General features: G+C 39.6%; 1 protein-coding gene across 1 annotated transcript in view; it reads right to left on the bottom strand.

Moving 5' to 3' along the window:
* The window catches only part of LOC120528762 (coiled-coil and C2 domain-containing protein 2A-like), a 101,586-nt gene extending 76,818 nt beyond the window's left edge, over positions 1 to 24,768 (bottom strand). Inside the window, exons 1-9 of the mRNA XM_039752903.1 lie at positions 24,763 to 24,768; positions 23,048 to 23,123; positions 22,731 to 22,822; positions 18,166 to 18,231; positions 14,106 to 14,201; positions 10,140 to 10,349; positions 9,862 to 10,018; positions 9,179 to 9,315; positions 5,071 to 5,202 (exon numbers count right to left, since the gene is read on the bottom strand). Of these exons, the coding sequence (XP_039608837.1) occupies positions 5,071 to 5,202; positions 9,179 to 9,315; positions 9,862 to 10,018; positions 10,140 to 10,349; positions 14,106 to 14,201; positions 18,166 to 18,231; positions 22,731 to 22,822; positions 23,048 to 23,123; positions 24,763 to 24,768 (972 nt within the window). The remainder of the gene's footprint in view (positions 1 to 5,070; positions 5,203 to 9,178; positions 9,316 to 9,861; positions 10,019 to 10,139; positions 10,350 to 14,105; positions 14,202 to 18,165; positions 18,232 to 22,730; positions 22,823 to 23,047; positions 23,124 to 24,762) is intronic.
* Positions 24,769 to 25,155: the final 387 nt, after the last annotated feature.

Genomic DNA, 25,155 nt, shown 5'->3' with positions numbered 1-25,155 from the left:
TTTCGGGTCGTTATCTTGTTGAAAGATCCAGCCCCGGCGCAGCTTCAGCTTTGTCACTGATTCCTGGACATTGGTCTCCAGAATCTGCTGATACTGAGTGGAATCCTTGCGTCCCTCAACTTTGACAAGATTCCCAGTCCCTGCACTGGCCACACAGCCCCACAGCATGATGGAACCACCACCATATTTTACTGTAGGTAGCAGGTGTTTTTCTTGGAATGCGGTGTTCTTTTTCCTCCATGCATAACGCCTCTTGTAATGCCCAAATAACTCAATTTTAGTTTCGTCAGTCCACAGCACCTTATTCCAAAATTAAGCTGGCTTGTCCAAATGTGCTTGAGCATACCTCAAGCGGCTCTGTTTGTGCTGTGGGCGGAGAAAAGAACTGGGCCATAAAACATGATAGGTTACATTATGTACACAAGAACCATGAGATGATATGCTGTGTGTGATGTCAAAGCAATCAGGAAGAAGGGCTACTATATGTACCAAACATAAAATTGGTAATAACAGATTTGAACATTTGGAAACTGGTTAAAGATCCAGTAAGAAAATACTCAAGAATGAAATTAGAATCTATACTAATAAAAGGCAAAGCCCTCACTGACTGACTGACTGACTGACTGACTGACTGACTGACTGACTCACTCACTCACTCACTCACTCACTCACTCACTCACTCATCACTAATTGTCCAACTTCCTGTGTAGGTAGAAGGCTGACCCCATCTTCACAAAATTTGATAGGAGGCTTCCCTGCGCTAACCGAAACCAATGTACGTACTTATTTCAGTGGTATGACGCCACTGTCAGCCGCCATATTGAACTTTCCAACGTCACTAATTCTCCAACTTCCCGTGTAGGTAGAAGGCTGAAATTTGGCAGGCTCATTCCTTACAGGTTACTTACAAAAGTTAAGCAGGTTTCATTTCGAAATTCTACGCGTAACGGTCATAACAGTCAACATTATCCGCCATGTTGAACTTTCTTATTTATGGCCCCATCTTCACGAAATTTGATAGGCGGCTTCCCTGCGCTAACCGAAACCAATGTACGTACTTATTTCGGTGGTATGATGCCACTGTCAGCCGCCATATTGAACTTTTCAATGTCACTAATTCTCCAACTTCCCGTGTAGGTAGAAGGCTGAAATTTGGCAGGCTCATTCCTTACAGTTTACATACAAAAGTTAAGCAGGGTTCCTTTCGAAATTCTACGCGTAACGGTCATAATGGTTGACAACGTTTGCCATGTTGAACTTTCTTATTTATGACCCCATCTTCACGAAATTTGATAGGCAGCTTCCCTGCGCTAACCGAAACCAATGTACGTACTTATTTCGGTGGTATGACGCCACTGTCGGCCGCCATATTGAACTTTTCAACGGTCTTTGTTACTTATGGGCCCATCTTCAAGAAATTTGGTATGCGGGTTCCCAACACTAACTGAATCCTACCTATGTACATATATACGTCCATAGCCTGCAGCTCGGTCACCTTGTGGGGCGGCGTTGGGTCACCCATCCTCACGCCTCCCATGTTGTTGGCTGCCTGCCTATATAAATCCGTCCGTCGCTCCAGTCTCTACATTCCCTTCTTTGCTTTGCCAAGGGATTCACATCTCCCTGCTGATAACTACAGCCTTTTTATTTAATCCACGGCTTCTCCGCTGTTTTATTGTTCATTTATTATGATTATACTTATTGTGTAGGTATTTTAGACTTACTTTACATTGTTCAGGTACCCAGTTCCTTTATCATTCCAACCGCACCCCCATTAACATGTCTATCGAGGTGATCACCATCGATCAAAGAACTGTCACTTACCGAGTGGTTTCAATGCCCGGAGATGGCACCTACCTTTTCCATTCTCTTTGTTACATATTGCACGGCCATATCAGGCTCACTCTTGATAACCGGAGGAACATTGTGTCTTACGTATTGAATGACTGGGACAGGTTCAAGGTGTGGACTGATGACGGTACAGGAGATAATTATACTACACAGGAGCAGTAGAAGAGTGAAATGCTTAAGCCCTTCACCTATGGATCTGCATGTGAGTTGATGGCTGCTGCTGAATTGTTCGGTTGTCGCTTTCAAGTGTACTGAAACGGCCAAATATTTTACACCTTTCGACAGCCACCTATGCCTCTTAAGCATCTTAGATTCACAGGTGACAATTTCAGTAGTGGACACTTTGATGTTTATGAATGTTTAAACTCTCAAAAGCTGGATGCGAAGTTAACGATGAAATCGGTTTTATGTTTACAATGCTTGACAGATGCCAAATGTCACTTCAACACAAGTCCTGCAAATACTGTCGTAATTGAAACAAACCATGAAACTCAAACCGATTATGACAGCAGCAATCCAAGCTGTGAGATTTGAAACAAGATTACTGTTCACATGGCCAACTGTACGTTGCATGCTCAAGAGTAACCTCAGCGCACAGCTTGGTCATATTACAACCGGAGGGCCGAACTCACAATGTGGTATACAAAGAGATCCTTAACAAATAATTATTGGTATCTTTTCCCTCAGTTTAAAAAGGTTTCATTTTCTTCTTAATAAAAATTTTAAGGCAGTACTTTGCCGCTGCGAAGTGCGGGTATTTTGCTAGTCATTAATACAAGGGACGTTCAAAAAATTTCTGCACTTTTTTTTTTAACTGTATTTATTAAGAATTTCAGAAACAAACTCAATCACTTTTCTACATAGTCATCTTTGTTAGCGATGCAATTTTCCGAGCATTGTACCAACTTTTTCTCCTTCACCGTTTCCAACGAAAATATAAAAGTATGGAAACTTTTTGAACGTCCCTTGTAGAAACCAATAAAAGACAGGAATACACAAATAACTTTAAATGAAAGTTAGAAGAACCAGAAGAAATTAAAAGAGAAAAAAGAAATGTATGGAATGACAAAGTGAAGATTAACATGGCAGAGAAAAAAGGAGGCATGGAGAAATATTTAATGATAAAAAAGTGAGCAAGACAGGGTTAGTATACAAAGAAAAGAGGATAAAGTGACTGTACAATGGGAAGAATTTGTTAGGAAATAAAGTAAAATGACACTGAAAATCAAAACCATTTCTGAAATATAGTCAAAAAGATTAAGGGGAAATCAAACACAGAAAATCCGAATTATAAAAAACTCAAAAGAACAGCAGACAGTGGTTGCCAAGATTCTTAAACCATGGAGAGCCCACTATGCAAAAAAATTTGAAGAAGAAATAATGAGAGAAGAACAACACAAAAAATCCATTAGATAAGAAGAGGATAATGAAGAGGAAGATATTTGAAGAATAATGGAAGAAGAAATAATAAATGCCCTAAAAAAACAAAAAATGGCAAAGCAGCTGAAATGTTAAAATATGGTGGAGCAACAGTAGTTAAATGGCGCAAGAAAATCTCCTGGCAGACACGAAACACGGGGGGAATACTAGAGGAATAGGAAAGAAATATAACGACTAATATATAAAAAGTGGACGCCATGAACTGTGACAACTATACAGCAAGTACTCTGCTATCAATATTATTAGAACTGAATTAAAAAAAAATAGAAAGAGAGCTAAGAACAGCAATAGAAAATAAATTACAAGAAGAGTAAGCAGCATATGGACCAGAAGGACAAACACAACCTCATATTTCACCATAAGAGTAAAAATTGAGAAAATATTACATAAAAATAAAGAAGTATACCTGCCATTTCTTGATTTAAAATGGTATTTGATGCTAAGCCGCAAAGATGAGAAACACTAGATGCATTGGAAGTGCCAGCAAAATTAAACAGAATCATTAAAACTATAGTCAAAAATGTATAGGAACAGGACAATTAAATAAATTACAGTAATGGAACATAGAAAAGGGCTTTAAACAGAGAGGTGGCCTCAGTCCTCTATTATTTGTGATTTATGGACTCTACAGTATAATCAGCCTGGGAAAGACAAAAATGATAAACGCAGGATTGGAATATTATGAATTAAATCTGTAATCGACCCAGGATACGAAATATGTAGACGGTATAACATAAATTGCAATACTAACAACAGGATATTAACAACGTGGAGGAGTATGTAGAGAAAAGTAAAGTAATAAAAACAACAAGGGAAACAATAAGAGAAAAGGCAAATGTTGTTACCACAATCAAAGTTGGTGTGAAAAATATTAAGCTGTTCCTAAAAAGAAAATGTGGTTGTGACAGTATCAGGTTTTAGTTTTTAATCAATGGCTGTCTGTATGCCTTCCACGTTTTACATGAATCGCGAGTGCTGCTATACTCATTCTCCTCCTTATTCCTGTATTGAAACATTTCAGTTTTTTATCCTGAGCCCATACTTGCGTTCCTGAAACATGTTACCAAAAGCCATCTGTAAATTATGGATATCAGTGTTTCTTATTAGGAAAGTGGAATGTTTTTATAGGCACACAGACCGCCAAACATTTTATGATTAATCTAATTGCAACAGCTGTATATTAATTCATATCTGATGAGGAATCTCGAAACATAATCATAAAATATATCAACAAAGTGATACTTAATTGCCCCCCCATTCCTTCTTAGACCAGCACTGAACCTTTTTCTTACTGGATTCTTATGCTAACATTTCTGGAAGTAAACTGAGGGCAGGAAAGTAGAAAAGCAACCTGACTGTTCAAGAAGACAGTGGGGTAACAGGCAGACGGTTTAATAAGAGTGTTAACACCTGGGTGGGATAGGAGATATGTGTATGATTTTTAGGGTTAACATTCCTTAAATCTGCACTGTTGCAATGTTGTTGCCAGTCTGTAATGGGAAGTAGACTGGAGAATTTCCTCAGCAGGTAACACAGACATAACTTGACATATAGCATACTTCAGATTAGATGATATATATTTATATCATTATAGAATGTTTCTGTGCTGTTTCAACATTATAAATGTGCTTCTTAAGAATACATTGAATTAAATTATTAAAAGACACAAATGATATTCAAATATATTATATACAAAAGTAACTTTAAGGAAAACTTTCTTTTGCGGTGTATCTACAATTAAAATATTACCTTAAGAGCCATAAACAAGTCAATTATTACCTTCCTGTTCACTGTTTCTAGAGCAGGATCGATATGTTCAAGTGGTGAAAGAAATGGAAGCCTTGTACTGTACTCTCTGATGGGATTGGGCAAAGCAATCACCTGCCCGTCATCGCCAAACCATTTCATACCCTGAAAGAAAAGTAAAAATTGACTTAATAGCAGCCTCAGTGCCACCTTCCATGGTTTATATTTTTCCAAATCATTTTACTTTAAAGTAATTCATATTCATAAACCTGGAATGTGAGCAGGTTTAGTCAGTGGTGAAGATACTCGTGCCCTGGTGTTTTCCTCGCAAGCTCTACAACGTTTGTAAATTTTTCTCATTTGCTTTGTAGAGAGTCAGTCCTAAAATGGTCTGGGACAACTGTGCTGTATATGCTGCAAAACATACTGAAATATATGTGTTGTGTTTAACATAGAAAATCAAAAGAATTCCTTATATAACTTGATATCTATCTATCTATGGTGAACGCTGGCCCGGACACACACAGACGGACAACATATTTTCACCACACACTGTTTATTTACAAAGTCTATGTACATGAAATATGTGCACTCACAACCCCAGTGCCTCTTGCACCGATTCCCCAAAGTCCAGGGCCCACAGTATTTGTGCCTTCCTGGCTGCCTCCCCTTCTCTCTCTCCAGTTCGGTCCTGCCACCTCCCGACGTCCACACATGACTGGAGGGAGGCGGCCCCTTTTATGGGAACCCGGATGGGCTCCAGCTGCTTCCCGGCACTTAGTCCTGGCCACGCCCTTGTGTGGCGGAAGTGCCGGCTGCACACCCGGAAGCCGTCTGTGTATCCCCTTTCGTCTTCCCCCCGGCACTTCCTGGTGTGGCAGAAGTGCCGGGCTCCCGGGATCAATAGGTACTGGGGCGCCACCTGGCGGTGGCCACGGGTCCCTACAGGGCTGGGCTTCCAAGCCCCCTACCCGAGGCCTCCTGCATAACCAGGACGGACGCCCTCTCTCGGTCTGGAGGAGGCACACGCCCTCCTCCGGTCTTCCAAGGCGGCCCCGCCGGGCTCCATCCCCGGCCAAAGACCTCACGGGGTAAACCGGCATCGGGGCACCGCCTGGCGGCACTATCACTACCACACTATCTATCTAAATCATACACAAAAATAAATTTTTCCTTCAAGGAATGAGAAATAAATAAGTAAAATAATTGCAAACATGAAAACCATATGTTTCATTTGTTGCTGAACTACACTGTTGTGATTTTAGCCTAACAACTCTAGAAAAGACTGAAGGCCTCAACACTCAAAAAAAGGTGTAAATAGGCCAAGCCACAAAAAATATGAGAGGGAAGCCTTCAAAAACCCTGGCCCAAAGACTGAACTAATAAATTATTTAATTTATTACATGAAAAAATAATAAGCCTAAAGAATTAAAATAGCAAAAGATACAGAAATTCAATAACTATAAATAATCACAAAAAGCCACTACGTTTGAAGAATCAAAACTATACAAACAATATTCAAAAGTAAACCAAAAATCAACACAAGAACCAAAAGGAAACAAAGGCAATCCTAGAAAACAATAAGTCCCAAATCCAGAAACCCAAAAATAAAAAGAGACCCATCAATAAAAAATTTAAGCATTAATAAATAATGCACTTGTGAGCAAAAGGACCAGAACAAACTTACAAACAAGGAGGGTGAGAGGGGGATATGGAGCAGGCGTTGATACAGCGCATTGCTGCACCCACCACATGACAAATCAACTCAGGATCCCAGATTAGGACCCAAGTGTAGCCATGCAATGGGTGACATCTCAGCACCACACTAGTTCAGATGGAATGGAACGAGTGTGAGGTTTTTTATGTTGGCTGGAGTACCAATTGTGCCACCAACCCCTAGGTTTTTCCCTGCAGGTTGGAGGGCCTACATGCAGATTAACGTCATACCCAGGACGGAGCAATTGCAGGTTAAGGGCGTTGCTCAAGGGCCTAACAAAGTAGAGTCACCTTTGGCATTTACAGGATTTGAACTGGCAACCTTCCGATTACCAGTGCAAATCCTTAGCCTCAGAGCCACCACTCCGGCCATACAAACAAGGGACTGGGGAAAATTACACAAACTATGAAAAAATAATTCAAAACTACTAAAAAACAAAAACAATCTTAACATAAGATATTGCATTCAAAGGATAAATAAACATTGAATAATAGGCAAGAAAAATATATTTATCTATAGCAATAGGTGAACAGATTTTATTTTGCAGGGTAACTGATGAACATGATGTGAATCCTAGCAGTTATGCCATTGTGAAAAAAAGAGATAATTTGATATAAAAAGCACTGCAGTGTCCATTTGACCAAGTCTGTCAGTCCCTTTTTTTTATTTATTTTATTACACTTCACTCACCCACCCCTGGGTTTAGTTAACTGGATATACAATTTTAAGAGATTGTTATTTTCATGGGATTTGTTACATATGTATTATTTTCACTTTTACTGTAAAACTTTAGTAAAAACAATATTTGGAATTAAGTTTTCTCCAAGATCACATTGAATTTTGATTCCTTGTTTAGAATTACATTGTGATAATGCAACGTATAACTGCCAGTGAGTTAATATCGTTTCTTTTTCTCTAATAAATAAAACGATTTTTTCAAATGTTTGTCGATGCCCTTTGTTCTTCACTTAGTCGTTGACGTATCATCTAGAACATTTAAAGTTATTGTCCTGAAAAAATTTATAAGAGCACAGGAAGTGTTTCTGACAAAAGCATTCACGCGACTAAGTTAGATGACCGTGGTCTTGTTTGAAAATAGTTGTAAGTAGGTTGTGACTTCAAAGAATCTCATGTTAAAAGACTCCGTCTCATTGGACTTCATACCGTGCCACCGTTTTTGGAATTTTTTAATTCTCGCTGGCAACACGAATTAGATGATCTACAAGTCTCCGATTTAATATTTAAATCTGAACAATATATTTGATCTCTTATCGCTGTTCCATTATTTCACTGAGTAATAATTTCTGTGTGCTTGCGCTAATGCAATTATTCCTATCCTTTTTTTGAGACTTTTGAATTTTGGTACTTCCATTATCTCTAACCTGCTCTGCATATGTACTATGCCAACATTTTTGAATTATTTATGATGTTCTACTTTGTCATCTACTCTTTGTCCTTTATTTCCAGCCCTGGGCGTGGACTCGTCTCGCGGGACGTATAAGTGTCTCTCTGAGAAAATCACGTCTCGTCTCCTTCCAAGATTTTTTTTATAATTCAGAGATACTCCGCTTACTTAGGCCCATCTCGAAGTCAATGGTTCCTGTTATTTCAGCAGTAGAATCTTTCTCTTTTGTAGTAATATAAATGTAATGTAATCCCAGTTTTGATCTGCTTCCTTCAATCTACATTATGAATTATTTATGGTGATGTGTGTTCATTGAAGTTTAGAGTAATATTTCGGACAGAATTTACTAATCAATTAAAAGGATTGTAAAATGTGTCAATTAAAAAAAACATGAAATTTGAGTACAACTAATTAAATGTGTCAAGATGTATTTTTTGTACATCAAAATATATATATATATTTTTTTTTTTGTAGCCTATATATTTATGCACTTATTGAATTATTTCTTCATTTATTTATTTCAGTTACAGTTCAGTTCAGTTCAGTTAAAGAAATCACTTTGCACAGTATTTCTGGGCAACTTTTTTTTTTTTGGCACTCATAGTTGACATACACAGTGACAGCTTTGAGACATGCACATGAGCCACAGGATTCCCCAGTCAAGCAAAGCATGTATGTCAACACTGCAGACAATTCACCAATCAACACACAGTACTCGCTAGAGCCCGCCCTCACAGTTATGACAAGTGAAAGTGACAGTTTTAAATTCAAGTTCTATCTCATGCTGCATTTAAGGGAATATCACAGATGAATTTAAATAAATAAGCAACAAAAATATTTTGTGATGCATCAGTTTATTTACACTCACATTTTAAACTCTTTTTCTTTATTTACTGTCACATTTCACAGTACCTTTATTTATTTATTGTTATTTTGCCCCAAATATTCCTCCATACTGAACAACCTTGATGAGTTAAATTATTATTTGCTCTTTCATTGGCACAAATATCTTTTTGTACCTCTTCTTGCTGGAGTAGTCTGTTCTCAAGGATATTCTGATTAGTGAGGGAAACATCAGGACGCTCTCCGACATACAGCCCTTCTTCCTCTAAATAGCGTGGCTGCAGGTTCTCAGGGACCTTCAAGGATACAGGCACTGAAAAAGAGTGTGTTATAGAAATAGTGTGACAACACTTTTCCATTAAACTTCTACTGATTAAGAGGGACATTCAATATTAACTAAATAAATTATTTTAACAATAACATAATGTTCAAAAATGCATACGTGTGGAACATAGAAGTCAGTGAGAAATTACAAGCAATGCCAATTTTTTTCTTAAAAAGCCTAAAGGAATTAAACATGGGCACACATGGTGGTGCACTGGTTTCTACTACTGGCCCACAGCTCCAGAACACAAGCTCTGAATCCCAGCCCATTCATCATCTAAACTTTTAAACACACAGGGCAGGTTGATAAAGTGGCACTAAAACTCAGTGAATAACAGTATTTGAGTGTGCCCTTTGTGGGACTAGCAGCTCAGCCAGGATGGGCCTGCTAGAAGAGGCTCTGGTACCCATCAGCCTTTATTAGACTACAGTAGACAGATTTGACAAGGGAATGGATTTGCTTACAACTGTAATCTATTTTTTAAACATAGCACTAATAATTAATAGAATAAAAGGACATTAGCCTAAGAAACACCTCTCACAGAACTTGGTGTGAACAGCAAACTTTTCTCTTTTTCGCATCTCTTTTGGTAATCGAGAAATTCAGCAGGTTTAACTTCAAGCAAATCTGGGACTACTTTATCAATGATAAATAAATGCCTATCTTCCAGTTTCAGTAGAGAGGGATCTTCCTGTAAAAACAGAAGAGTCAAGTCATCAGGGTTTTCAAGATGCAAGCATTGTAGAAACAACCCTAGTGTACAACACCACCCTGACATCAGTTTCTAATCACAGACTGTGCTATTCTCTAACCATTTCTTGCCCTGCTTCCTCCTCTTCTTTCTCTTCCTCCTCCTCCTTCTCTTTCTGCTCCTGCTCATCATCTGGCCCACTGGGTTCTTCTTCACACGTTTCATGCTCAGAACTCCTTCTCATGTATACATGTGTGACCATGTCTAGAGGTTCAGGGAAGAAGCTAAATGCAAAGAAGTTGTAGGCTTCCTGAGACGTGGGAACATCATGCTGTAAGTAAAGAGGTATTCAAGAATTTGACATATAGAAACAGACACTTCTGATTCATTTAGCAAATACATTCTACACTGTGCAGTCTCTGTGATTGTCACTAAAGTATTAAAGCCAAGAACATTAGAAGTGGCTTTAGTTCTGATAAATTTAATAATAATAAGTTTATCTGTGGCATTTAAATTTAATAATAATAAGTTTATCTGTGGCATTTGTGCCACACTGTTCTTCTCTCATTCTTGAAAGCTGATTTACCAGGTCATCTGGAAATAGTTGATTAAACACAAGCAAACAAAAAATCATCCAGCAAGGGTATACAGTACATCATAAAAATGTTTAATATGTATAAATTGGACAAGAATATAATCAATAAGTTGGTTATGTTTTGCAAATGACACCAAACTAGGTGGAACAGCAGATGGTGCAGAATCAGACAAATTATTACAAAAGAACCTGGACAACACACAGGCTTGGGCAGACTTATGGCAGATGAAATGTAAGGTTCATAAAGTGAGGCTGTGAAGATTAAAATTACATGAGTCCTGCACCGACTTGAAAGGAAACCTGTTCAAACCTTTCTTTTTTCACCTTACTCCTTGTTCTTGCTAATACCAGTGGCCATCAGTTGAGCAGGAATCCAAAGAGACTCAATGTTCACTCAGAATTTAAAGAATACAATTAAGTCCGAGATGTTGTGTTCAGTTGCAAGATCATCTTTTCCAGCTATCTTTAACTACTATACAGGGTGGTCCAGATCTAACTATGCCGATCCAGATCGTCTTGGTGACTTTGATTTATGCAGGGACGATTCCAGTTCAGTGCGAAGACGATTCTTCATGGTGTCAGTTCACACACTTCCATGGTCTGGGATTTTTGGGTGATTTTCTACGTAATAAACTAAATAAGTTATAATGTAATGAAAATTGCATAATTAGATCTGGATCACCCTATACAAAGTCTTTTAACACATGAAAGATTCTTGCCATTATGATCTTCTTAGATTCTAATTCAATATTATATTTGCATCCTTTAAGCACATACATCTTAAATATAACTTTCTAGTAATCATTTTTCAATTATATGTAAATTAAAAATTTGGTTAAACTTGACCATAAACATATGTATTATTAAGATACCAGTAACGGCACACTACACTTGACTTGAGCATTCCTAGTTTTCATCCTCTTTCTCTGTACGTTTAGAATTCGTTTGCTCAGAGGTTGATGCGCTTACTGCTTCCTGAGCAGCCCTTCTTTTCTTCACCCTAGTGGCCTGCTTCTCTTCTTTCACCGGCATCTTTTCGTGATAAAACTGATTAAGTCAGTGTTTGTGTTGCAATTACTTAGGCTGTTTTCTTTCATTTTTCACTTAAGCTGGCACTTAAGTCTTTAATCTGCCTCAAGAATGATTTAATATATGAAGAGGTAGGGGAATCGACTGTGAAGGTGGTAGGGATGAGAACGGCGCCCGTACGCATGCACCACACAGCCTTCCTGCTGGCCACTACCGAGAGTTGATTCTACAATAAAATAAAGTAAAACGAGGAATAACCTTTGAGGTCAATCATCACCCCCAAAAGCGAATAGTAGGCGTCACGTAGTATATGTGTACCAAATTTCAGGTCAATAGGTCAAATGGATTGCGAGCTACAGGTGATGTAAAATCCTGGACAGACAAACGAATAGCCATGGTAGTGCATTATATAGAAAGACTATTATTATACCACTGTGGATGTACAGTACAGTGTTTCTTAAATGTAATACCCTGGCATGTTATACCCAAGTCAATAGTACTGCAAAGCTGCTGTGAAAGAGACAGCCCAAACTAAATATCCGGTGTTATTAGCTTTACAGTTTCACACTAAATAGCTGGTGAAAACCGCCAATAACATCAAACAGATGCTATCTTATACGTTACTAATATCAGAAGTACAAAGCGAAAACACTTAGTACTATGTATGTTATCACTTTGTCATTATGGGTTATTGAGATATGTAGATTGATTGGCAAAAATGGCACAAATTTATTCAATTAAAATAAATCGACAACACAATAAAGTGTGCAGAAGGTGAAGACTCTCTGAATCCACAGCACATTAATAATATCATGGAATGACAAGTAATCAAAACTACTCAAAACCGGTGTGTTCACACTTGCAAATTTTGAAAAATAATAAAATAAGCAACCAATTTCTCCACAAATTGATATTCCAATAAAGACAACCCACATTAATGAAGTTTGCTCAAATAATCTCTTGTACTAATACTGCACATCACGTTTTTTCAGTAAAACGGGGTGTACTGAAGATCTAGTGCCACAACAGTATACAGGTTGTCATACTGTGTTTATAAATTATACTGTAAATACAAGAAAATAATTTCAAAAAAGCACATCAGTATTTCTGTAATTTAAAATGGCAATAACCACAAACAAACAGACAGTCATACATCTTGGTAGCACTGCTGTCTCGTAGTATGGAGACCAGGGTTTGCATCCCAGGTCCTCCCTGTGTGAAGTTTGTATGTTCTCCCCGTGTCCATGTGGGTTTGATCTGGTGTCCTCCCACAGCTCAAAGACATGAAGGTTAGGTGAGCTGGTGATACTAAATTGCCTCCACTGGGTGTGTGTGTGAATGCGTTCTCCTGCGATGAACTTGCACCCTATCCATAGATTATTCCCGCCTTGTGTCCTATGCTTGTATGGGAGTTGCTTCAGCCTCCTGATGCCCTGCCCGGGTTATGGTATGCTACAAACATCTGGAGTAGGGTAGAAAGGCTTCAACTTTACCAACTACTTTAGGTCATTTTCCAGCCAAAGCCCTGAGCCAGAACTCCATACACAGCATTGAGGGTTGAAGAGGACCCTTTAGTCTGATGATTTAATTGAGGGTTGAAGAGGACCCTTTAGTCTGATGATTTAATATTGTACATAACACACAACTGGACAGGTGAAAGAAAACACATGTCAGATTTGACAAAGTGGTCTAAAGTTACTGCAAGGCCAAAACCTGAACATTTGCATGGAAATTTAAAGAGAACATGAAGAAAAGTTATTTACTTTAAAATACAGTATATCACAAGATTAAATAACCAAATAAATACATGTAGTAACAGCATCATAGGTTTATTACACTAATCACAATAAACAGAAGAATCAGTATGGTGAAAGTTTTTGGAATTATGATTAATCTGATTACAATCTATTACATATAGCCTTACAAAACAAGTAAGATTACAAAAAAAAAAACAACCCAAAGATGGATAACAGTAGAAGTAACCAAAACCTAACATTCTTAAACATGTTTAATCTGATTCAGGGTTGTAAAGCATTGGCTATAATGCCGGAGCCAGCACTAGACAGGACACAAGATCTTGACAGGCACCACATATCCACACTCACACGGGTCCAGTTGTGTGGCATTGTGGATTTGGGTTTTTGGAGATGTGGAATGAAAACTGGGGTACCTGGGGAAGAACTCCCTCACACACATTGGGGATCATCAATATACAAGACGGATGACTTGAGAGATTTTAATGCAGAACACTCGATCTGCTAACCACTGTACCACAATACAAGATAAACCACGGGCAACCAACAAGACACTTGGTGTTTCTCAGTCAAACACATAAAATGTATACAGAAGGCACTCTAGCCTAAATTTGACACTGCAAAGGAAATTGTAATGCAGAGACTTCGGCTCCCTTGCTATCTAACTAGTTTATTTGTAATTTATATCACTATTGTGGTGTTTTTTTACCTGAATCTTTTTTCTCCAGGGCATGGAGTCTTGGCGTTTGACTCTGCTTCTACTGGAAACTTTTTCATCGCCTCTTCTAAACTCAAGATCATCCAGCTAGAATCAGAGATAATAGATATTTTTTCCCATTAAAATCACCACACTGTTGCCTGTTTTGTACAGACTAGTTATTGCAGTATAACAGAAAATAACATAATGAGACTCATATCAGGGCACATTAACACACCAAATTTACAGCTAAACTGCATGTCCTAAGACAGAAGGCCAAAATCTGCACAAAATATGCCAAGTTTCTTAGTGAAGTAAATCCGTGCAAAGCCAAAATGATTAATGACAACATACACATAGTTTAGAAATGTATTTATCATTTCTCTCTATGCATTGACATTACTTGATGTAGTGCATGAAGAAGGACACCATTTGTTGTGAGGATGGTTTTGTACAGAATGCTGGCAGCATGGAGACCACTGCAAAGCATAGCCTCGTCTGTTGCCCAGGTCTGCTGAGAAGAAGTTTTAGTTTTCACAGCTAAATCACAATTTTCATGAGACTGCTTGACAAAGCAATTTATGTAAACAAACATTTAAGCATTCATGAATATGAAAACTATAACAGAAGTGACATACACAAACTTTGTTACTTGAGAATAGGTATTATGTATTGCTTCAGAGCAAAGTAGTCTAAAAGTTAATCAGTTTGAAGGAGCTAAAATAACTTCAGTTATAAGTTCCTGTTGCCTCACTAAAACACCTACAATACTGAAAAAACAGAATGAGTAATAATTAAGGTCATTATTGACTTTATGTTTTGTATTATCCTGTCATCTTTGTTGGTAACAAATGCCCTTCAGTTTGATCCTGTGTGGTATTATATTATATTAAATATATTATCATATATGACTCAGGCGCCGCCGCTAGTGGCAGCCTTTCCAGCAGCTCTGTGTATGACTTTATCTTTCTACCTTTTTCTCTATTTCACTGATCACTCCTACCACTTTCTTTTATGTGGATTTGTTCCCTGGACACTTTTTACTACTTGGACATGAATTTTTACATGCAGAGACTTGTCTATTTAGGTAGTCAAGCGTTGAGAACAAATGCCCGCGCCAGTGTGGTTCCCTATTTACCTGACGAGATAAGAAGGTGGTATTGTGGCAGCAGAGCCGGAGCTAAGCTAAAGGTGAAGTGGCTTGCAAGAAAGTGGCGTTACAAGCCTTCTGTGCCTTCTGTAATCCTGGGAAATGACAACTCACTACCAAATAAGATTGACGAACTGGACGCGCTGGTGAAAAATGTCAGGACCTACAGAGAATGCAGTTTCTTTTGTTTTTGTGAAACGTGGCTAACAACTAACATCCCAGATGCTAACATGGAGTTACCCGGGTTTAGCACAGTTAGAGCGGACAGAGACGCAAATACCTGAGGGATGCGGATAGGAGGAGGACTCGCTCTCTATGTGAATACAAGGTGGTGCAACTCTGGACATGTAAACGTCAAAATCTCCACTTGCTGAAGGGACATCAAACTGTTGGCCGTAAGTCTGCATCCCTATTACTTGCCCAGAGAGTTTGGACACATCATTGTTGCTATTGTTTACATCCCCCTTGGGCGGACATGGAGATAGCGGGTGACATCATCCATTCCGCTGTTGCTAAATTACAAACACAGCACCTTGAGGCACTTGTGCTAATCGTTGGAGACTTTAACCATATGATGCAGGACAAAACATTACCTGCCTTCTCCCAGTATGTGGATTGTAACACCCGGGGAAATAGGACTTATGGCCTACTGTATGCAAACGTTAAAGACGCATTCAGCTACACCCCACTGCCTGCGCTTGGGAAAGCAGATCATAACCTTGTTCTGCTTCAGTCTCACTACAAACCAAGAGTGAGGGAGCTACCTACAACCACACGCTCATTCAGGAAGTGGTCTCCTGAGGCAGAGCAGGCTCTAAGAGACTGCTTTGGAACTACAAACTGGGATATCCTGCAGGGATCATATAGTGAGAACATTGAGGGGGTTGTTGACTGCACTACTGATTACATCAACTTCTGTATGGACATTGCAGTTCCAGTAAGAACAGTATGCTGCTATGCTAACAACGCTGCTATGCTAACAACAAGCCATGGATTACAAGTGACATCAGGGGCCTTTTGAACCAGAAGAAAAGGGCTTTTAAAGGCGGTGATCGGCATGAACTCGAGCATGTGCAGAAGGAACTCCGAGTCCAGCTCAGGGCGGCGAAGGAGCAGTACAGGAGAAAGCTGGAGCAGAAGTTGCAGAACAACAGCATGAAGGAAGTGTGGGATGGGATGAAGATCATTACTGGCTGCAGCTCGAAGCGGGGTGCCATCATCGAGAGAGACGTGGAGAGAGCAAACCAAATGAACAACTTCTTTAACAGGTTTGACCACCCTAACCCACTCTCACCTTGGAGTACTGCACCTTCCACCCATCCTTCTGCTGATACCAGCATAGGAGAGACATCCCCACACACAATTACAGCAGCCCAGGTAAGCAGAGAGCGGAGGAAACTTCATGCCAGCAAAGCAGTGGGTCCAGATGGAGTATCGCCAGGACTGCTGAAGGCCTGTGCACTGGAGCTGTGGAGTCCTCTACAGCACATCTTCAACCTGAGCCTGAAACAGGGGAGAGTCCTGAGGCTTTGGAAAACATCTTGCATCACCCCAGTACCAAAGGTATTATGTCCTAGTGAGCTGAATGACTTCCGGCCTGCTGCTCTGACGTCACATGTGATGAAGACCATGGAGCGACTTCTGCTTCACCACCTGAGGCCACAAGTCTGCCACGCCCTTGACCCTCTGCAGTTTGCATACCAGGAGAAGGTGGGAGCGGAGGATGCCAACATCTGTAAGAATTATGTTTCTGGACTTCTCTAGCGCCTTCAACACCATCCAACCTCTGCTCCTTAGGGACAAGCTGACAGAGATGGGAGTAGATTCATACCTGGTGGCATGGATCGTGGACTGTCTTACAGATAGACCTCAGTATTTGCATCTCGGGAACTGCAGGTCTGACATTGTGGTCAGTAACACAGGAGCGCCACAGGGGACTGTACTTTCTCCGGTCCTGTTCAGCCGATATACATCGGACTCCCAATATAACTCGGAGTCCTGCCACATGCAAAAGTTCGCTGACGACACTGCTATCGTGGGCTGCATCGGGAGTGGGCCCAAGGAGGAGTATAGGAACCTAATCAAGGACTTTGTTAAATGGTGCGACTCAAACCACTTACACCTGAACACCAGCAAGACCAAGGAACTGGTGGTGGATTTTAGGAGACCCAGGCCCCTCCAGGACCCCGTGAATATCAGAGGCGACTGTGTACAGAGGGTGTAGACCTATAAATACCTGGGAGTGCAGCTGGATGATAAATTGGAATGGACCGCCAATACTGATGCTCTGTGCAAGAGGGGACAGAGCTGAATATACTTCCTTAGAAGACTGACGTCCTTCAACATCTGGAATAAGATGCTGCAGATGTTCCATCAGACGGTTGTGGCGAGTGCCCTCTTCTATGCGGTGGTGTGCTGGGGAGACAGCATAAAGAAGACGGACGCCTCACGCCTGGATAAACTGGTGAGTAAGGCATGGAGCTGGACAGTTTGACATCCGTGGCAGAGCGACGGGTGCTGAGCAGGCTCCTGTCAATCATGGAGAATCCACTGCATCCACTAAACAGTATCATCTCCAGACAGAGAAGCAGCTTCAGCGACAGACTGCTGTCACTGTCCTGTTCTACTGACAGACTGAGGAGATCGTTCCTCCCCCACACTATGTGACTCTTCAATTCCACCCAGGGGGGTAAACGCTAACATTATACAAAGTTATTGTCTGTTTTACCTGCATTTTTATCACTCTTTAACATTGTTTTTTATCAGTATGCTGCTGCTGGAGTATGTGAATTTCCTCTTGGGACTAATAAAGTATCTATCTATCTATCTTATCTAGAACAATCTAGAACAACACCATTTTCCCCTTCTCTTTGTATTTTAAACAAACAAGCCACAGTAAAGTGTAAAGTCAACAATACTCACTGCAAAAGGCTCTCGGTCTGATGGACTGGTCTGTGGTTCTTGCTGCCCTGTGGTTTTTGCTTTAGTCTAGAAAAACAAGGTTAAATATTTCAGTGAAAACAAAAGTTAAAAGGTCTCAGTCACAAGAGCATGTGATTACAGGAAATCATTTCCCTACACTTTGAATTTTCATTTCTTTTCAAGCCATTATTCTTTACTTTATCTTAAGTGTAAAAAGTTCAGTTCATTTTCTAGTTTTTTGTGGCCAGACAAAGATGTACTTTTAACTTTTTTTCTCAGGCAAAAGAAAATGTCCTAAAGTCATGAATAAGTGATTTCCAGCAAAGCTTTAAAAAGTGATAGAAACACCTTAAAATGCACCAAACCACTGAAACAAAGGAATATTCTGCAGAAATGGTATTAAATCGAATTTGTGTAGTGGTACTCACTCAACCCGCTGGTGAGGGTGATGATAATTTTTTATCAGCACTTACACTTCTAGTGTAATTTAAATTCTATAAGTGCTATCCAACTGGAAATCACACCCTGTGTATTACTAAAGGGCATACTGAATTGGCATATGACGTCAGGTGGCGATCCCAGCATAACATCAGTGAATGGGAAACATCGACCTTCATTTTGAAAAAACGATTGTTACTAAGGAAGAACAAGTGATTGAAATCCCATACTGTGTAAAGGTGATCACAGAGGGGTATGGCGGGTGTAATTAATCTAGAGCTGATCAGCTGCCAATAGTCATTTTTCCAAAAGAACATCTTTCAATAACAAAAAATGAACGTGGAATTCTTTCCAAACAAGGAGACTGACAGATGATTTGCAATCCTAGCTTTAGTGGATCAAAACTGTTATTTTATAATGAGTTCAAAGAACACAGGGACACAGTAGGAAATGTGTTAAGGCTGAATTTCACACAAGCATTAGGATGTTCTTCTTCACACAGAGAACCATAGACACTTGGAATAAGCCACCAAGTAGTGTGGTAGACAGTAGAACATTAGGGTTCTTCAAAACTTGACTTGATGTTATTTTGGAAGAATTAAGTGGATAGGACTGGTGAGCTTTCATAGGCTGAATGGCCTGTTCTCATACAGATTGTTGTAATATTCTTTATTCTTTTAGGCTCATGACTAGAGGACACCAGCAACAATACAAGGTACTCAGATCTCATGGTTCTGTAACTTTAGGGATTGTGCCTGAACCCCCAAGTGACTCTAGGATGGTGGTATATGGAGACAATGGCACACTGACAGTGAGGACAGAAGCCAGATGTACTGTGAGAGATAAAAAGTGAGTGGGACTGAACATTTCTAATGTATTGGAAGCTGGGAAGAGGGGAAGCTGCTCCATATGAGAGGCTTGTACCAAGATATTTTAGGGCAATGTTTGTTCTCACTGACTGAAATCCTGGGACATTCAAAAACAGATGGGACATTTTACAAAATATATAACAGTGAATAGTGAAAACAATTTTTAGTGTCATCATCAGAGAAAAGAGAGCAAATTAAGCAGTTTATATTTTACTTTCTTTTGGTTGAAAGTTTTATATTGATCCAACTAAGTAGAAAACATGTTTCATGCAAGTCAGTGGTATTTAAGGTGTTTCAAACTGAAGACAAATGGCCATCTACAGCTTACAGTCACTTGTTAGCATAACTGTGTATTACAGTTACCACATGTGAAATAATCAGCCTTGACACACAAAAAAGGTTTGGGGCAGCCACTCATATTCGTGATCTTTGGCTGCAAAAGAGCAAAATAAGATGCACAGTTCTGTACAGATTTGAGTCCAAAACAGAACTGACTAACTAAAGGTAGTTGGCGGGGTTTTACGGTCAGTCAGGGGAAGTGACATCATTGAGGCAGGAACCGGAAGTGACATTGTCGAACCCAGGCGGGATTTCCCGTGTTAGGTCTTCAAAGATAATAGAAAGCGAATTAATGTACTCTGCCACAGCCTGGCCTGGTGCGGAATTACCTTCTTTCTAGCCCTTTAGCTGCCTCCCATGTGCACGTTTGTTCACACATTTATCGTACTAATGGTATTTTTGAGAAAAATACAAAATATCTAATTCAAAGTTGTTGGATTTGCATTTAAAGGCCCTGGATTTTAGCCAGTGGCTCATAATAAACCTTTGGCCAAGAAGACAGTATGGCAGGTGACAGCCTGATAGATGCTGAAGAGGAACACATCACCTCCCATCTGGAATGAAAGTATTGCAATGGCCAGAGGTGGGCTTTCCAGGATTTTAAAGATAGACATACACAGCAAGTGATATCAGATAATGTACAGAACAAGTGAGTTTGAAGACATGTTATGTGAAACAGAGAGGGGGCAATCACAACAAGAGAGCACAAGTGGAGCAGGTAGGACTTGCATTGAAGTGAAAGTTTTGGGTAACACTTAAGGTACTGTGAAAAGGCATCTATTACCCATTTACTTTTATGTAACAAAAGCTACTTTTTCCCTCACATTTATAAAAGTATAGATGGGTTATTCATCTCTGTAAAGTGTGGCAAATTGACATGATGGTACAATTAGTTGTTAATATGAAGGATTCACAGGTTATGCAAAATATGCAATATCAAGAGAAATGCATCTCAGCTAAGCCACCACAGACCACTCCAAAGTGAAGTTTTGTTAGTAGGCCACACTGCAGAGATGAATAAACAATTTATTGATGTTTTGTAAGCATTATGATGACCCAAAGAAGTATTTGCTAAGGTCTTGCTACATAATAGTAAATGAGTAATAGATCCAGTTTGGCAATACCTAATCCAAAGTGTTACAGGAAAGTTGAATATTGTGCTTATGTGTCAAGCCAATGAAACTTCCACATGTCAGTGATTCATAGATTAACTCATGTAATACGAGGGAGAATCAAAAAGTAAAGGCAACTTTCACTTTAATACTGGTAACTGTGAGCAGATGAACATCACAGTTATATCACTTCTCCACACAGTCTCCCCACATTTTGTATCGTTCCACCAACGTCTTCATTCCTTAGGAGAACAAGCTTTTCAGATCCTCCTGAACCCAAGTCTGCACCACCTCTTTAACATCATCATCAGGGGTAACACTCCACGCCAAAACACTCAGATGTTCCTCATAACATTTCAGGAACTGGGTTACAACCTCCACCTTCCGTTAATTTTGCAGGTCGGTAAGCTGCTTGGGTACCCATCTGGAGCAAACTTTACGGTACCTCAAGTCATCATGGACTATGGCACATGTAGATCCATAGCTAGTGTCAAAACTTGCAGCAACTGCAGTCAACATAATCTGTTGATCTTCTCTGATGAAGGCATTTGCCATGTTGATGTGGGCTTGTGTGCGTGATGCTGACATGTTGACCAAATCGAGTGTCATTGGTTGCACTTGTTCATCCTGCTTTAAAGCTTTCTACCCATTCATAAACTCTTTGTTGAGTCATGTTGTTTTCACTTCTGTACTTAGCCAACGTCCTTGGGAGAATTTCAAACAGGTTTCACTCCCTCTGCCCAAAGAACTCTCACTATTTCCACAATGGTGCAATCCTGCAGCAGAGCATCTACAGTATATTCATTTGACATTGGCTTCCACTAGAGTAAGTGCAGACTGTTGGACTGTGTGTGTTCAAACTACCATCAAGCCATCACGAATGTGTTATATTATGTCAGCTTATATCAGTTGCTATCACCACGTCATTTTCACTTTTGATTTGCCCTCATAGTTATGGTCCTTTGTGTTGGCGGTGGTGATATTGTCCTTCATTAAGGCAGCAGATTTCACTCTTGCAAAATGAAGAACTTTTACGCAAAGGGAGGAGAATGAGAAGTGGGAAAGCAAGCTTAACATTAAATTCAAGTTTTAATAGGATAGTGGCAGTCATACATATTCAATTTCATGCAACATTTTGTGTGCATTTCTTGCCCTTGTCCTTGTGCTTCATTTGGGGTAATTTTTGCTCTAAACACTGACTGGTATATGCAACCTGTATATTAATGCCCACTGCAGCAGCAGAGACTTTGCTCTTTCTTATTTTGAAAGTTTGTGTTAATTCTTTTTTTCTTATGTGTCATTTTTTTAAATAAATCACATTTTTTATATATTTTGGATTCCACTGCCTTTCATTTCAGAGTGTCTAGGGTGTGTTAAACATCTTAGCAACTCATTCGGTGACATACTGCAGTTAGATTAAAAATGACCACGTTTTTAATACATGCACCCTAAATTATTCTTAATTTAAAAGTAAAGAAAGAAACAATTGATCAAGAGGAGTATTTATAAAAGAATAGATCAAGATTTCTCAAAAAAAATATCATTTGTCAGTTTAATAAGAAAATGTAAAGGCGATTATCATGAACAGAATGCAGCTCAGACTAGTGGAGAATTAAAAGTGAAACAAATTAAGAGCTCAGTTGTAAAATATGAAAGTATGGATCGGAGTTAGCACAGAAGCCCAACATTCCAATTCCAAGGCTCCATTGGCCTCTTTGCATTTTTCTTCTTAGATAAACATCATTGAATTTACGGCATGTTTGATTGTTAAGCTGTTGAAATATAAATATTTAAAGTACGTAAGTACCCTTCCAGCCTTCAATTTCTCCCTCATACGTTCCCTGACGATATACTCAGCAGCACTCGTCCATAAGTGAGATGCAGGACATGGAGGCAAAGCTGAAGAAACACAGACATAAGAAAAACATTTTTTTGTTGCTACATTTCTAAATGACATGATTCTCAGAGCTGCTTCAGGCCTGCAAAAAGGTTGAAAACAACAACACAGGGTCCAGCCATGGGAGAGATGCCAGTCCGTTGCGGATCCCACACACACAAAAACATATATTATTTCAATGTCTTCCATTTATAGGTGTAACTTCTAAAGGTTTAGTTATGACTCACCTCTCTGGCCTTCAATGGATGTACTTGGAATTTCACTTGAAACCTGAGCTGGCAGGACAACTGCCTCTTCGGTGAACTGTTAGAAAGAAAACAATGACAGCTATAATACAACGAGAGCTCCACAGACATACAAGTCACTAGCACTGCATGAGTTGTTTTTTTTTTTGTTTAAATCAGGGTTATATTGTGCAGCAAATACATTGAATAATTAATACATTGAATAAATAATCTTTATGTTATCCAAAACAAATTAGCTTGCATGCATCCACATAAGTAAAAGAAATTTAGCTCACACTTGGAATATGTGACACTACACTCACCTAAAGGATTATTAGGAACACCTGTTCAATTTCTCATTAATACAATTATCTAATCAACCAATCACATGGCAGTTGCTTCAATGCATTTAGGGGTGTGGTCCTGGTCAAGACAATCTCCTGAACTCCAAACTGAATGTCAGAATGGGAAAGAAAGGTGATTTAAGCAATTTTGAGCGTGGCATGGTTGATGGTGCCAGACGGGTCGGTCTGAGTATTTCACAATCTGCTCAGTTACTGGGATTTTCACGCACAACCATTTCTAGGGTTTACAAAGAATGGTGTGAAAAGGGAAAAACATCCAGTATGCGGCAGTCCTGTGGGCGAAAATGCCTTGTTGATGCTAGAGGTCAGAGGAGAATGGGCCGACTGATTCAAGCTGATAGAAGAGCAACTTTGACTGAAGTAACCACTCGTTACAACCGAGGTATGCAGCAAAGCATTTGTGAAGCCACAACACTGAGGCGGATGGGCTACAACAGCAGAAGACCCCACCGGGTACCACTCATCTCCACTACAAATAGGAAAAAGTGGCTACAATTTGCACGAGCTCACCAAAATTGGACAGCTGAAGACTGGAAAAAGGTTGCCTGGTCTGATGAGTCTCGATTTCAGTCAGAATTTGGCGTAAACAGAATGAGAACATGGATCCATCATGCCTTGTTACCACTGCGCAGGCTGGTGGTGGTGGTGTAATGGTGTGGGGGATGTTTTCTTGGCACACTTTAGGCCCCTTAGTGCCAATTGGGCATCGTTTAAATGCCACTGGCTACCTGAGCATTGTTTCTGACCATGTCCATCCCTTCATGACCACCATGTACCCATCCTCTGATGGCTACTTCCAGCAGGATAATGCACCATGTCACAAAGCTCGAATCATTTCAAATTGGTTTCTTGAACATGACAATGAGTTCACTGTACTAAAATGGCCCCCACAGTCACCAGATCTCAACCCAATAGAGCATCTTTGGGATGTGGTGGAACGGGAGCTTCGTGCCCTGGATGTGCATCCCACAAATCTCCATCAACTGCAAGATGCTATCCTATCAATATGGGCCAACATTTCTAAAGAATGCTTTCAGCACCTTATTGAATCAATGCCACGTAGAATTAAGGCAGTTCTGAAGGCGAAAGGGGGTCAAACACTGTATTAGTATGGTGTTCCTAATAATCCTTTAGGTGAGTGCATATGAGCTGCAATAAAAATCCTTTTTGATTTGTGACTCCCTTGAGAGGAACTAGAAAACAAATTTACATCTTCAGGTCTGGACTTTACCAGAATGTCTGATCATAGAAAGAAAAGGAGGCATATATAGAGTTCTGTCACCCACTGGGAAGATTTTTTAAGTAATATTTAACGAAGATGTTCAAAAGGGACAAGAAACACACCCACTGTACCTCCATAAGTTAACATTCAAGTATTGTCTCGTGGGAATTAGATGTTTCCTCCAAACCAGGCCACCTCGGCAAGACTGGAGAAACAAAACTTGAGGCTCAGATATGAAATCTGTGTTTGTTCAAGGTGGACCTGAGACTCTCTCTTCATGGAGCTGACAAGTCGTTGTTACAGCTTTCTGCTTCAAGTTGAATCAGCATTATAAGCTAAGCTAGGCTGCTTTTTGCGTTTTTCGCTAATGTTCTCAGGCTCTTCTGAATATCTGTCAAGAGCATTAAGCTTGTGAAAAAGTCTGTATAAATCCAATATTCATTTTTTTTATTTTTGGATATAGAAAGAACATTGCAAATGTGGCCAACACTCTAGTTATTGTTCCATGAATAAGGTTATTTCAA

Source organism: Polypterus senegalus, chromosome 4, assembly GCF_016835505.1.
Source record: "Polypterus senegalus isolate Bchr_013 chromosome 4, ASM1683550v1, whole genome shotgun sequence".
Lineage (NCBI taxonomy): Eukaryota > Metazoa > Chordata > Cladistia > Polypteriformes > Polypteridae > Polypterus > Polypterus senegalus.
This window is presented reverse-complemented; position numbering and strand designations above follow the sequence as displayed.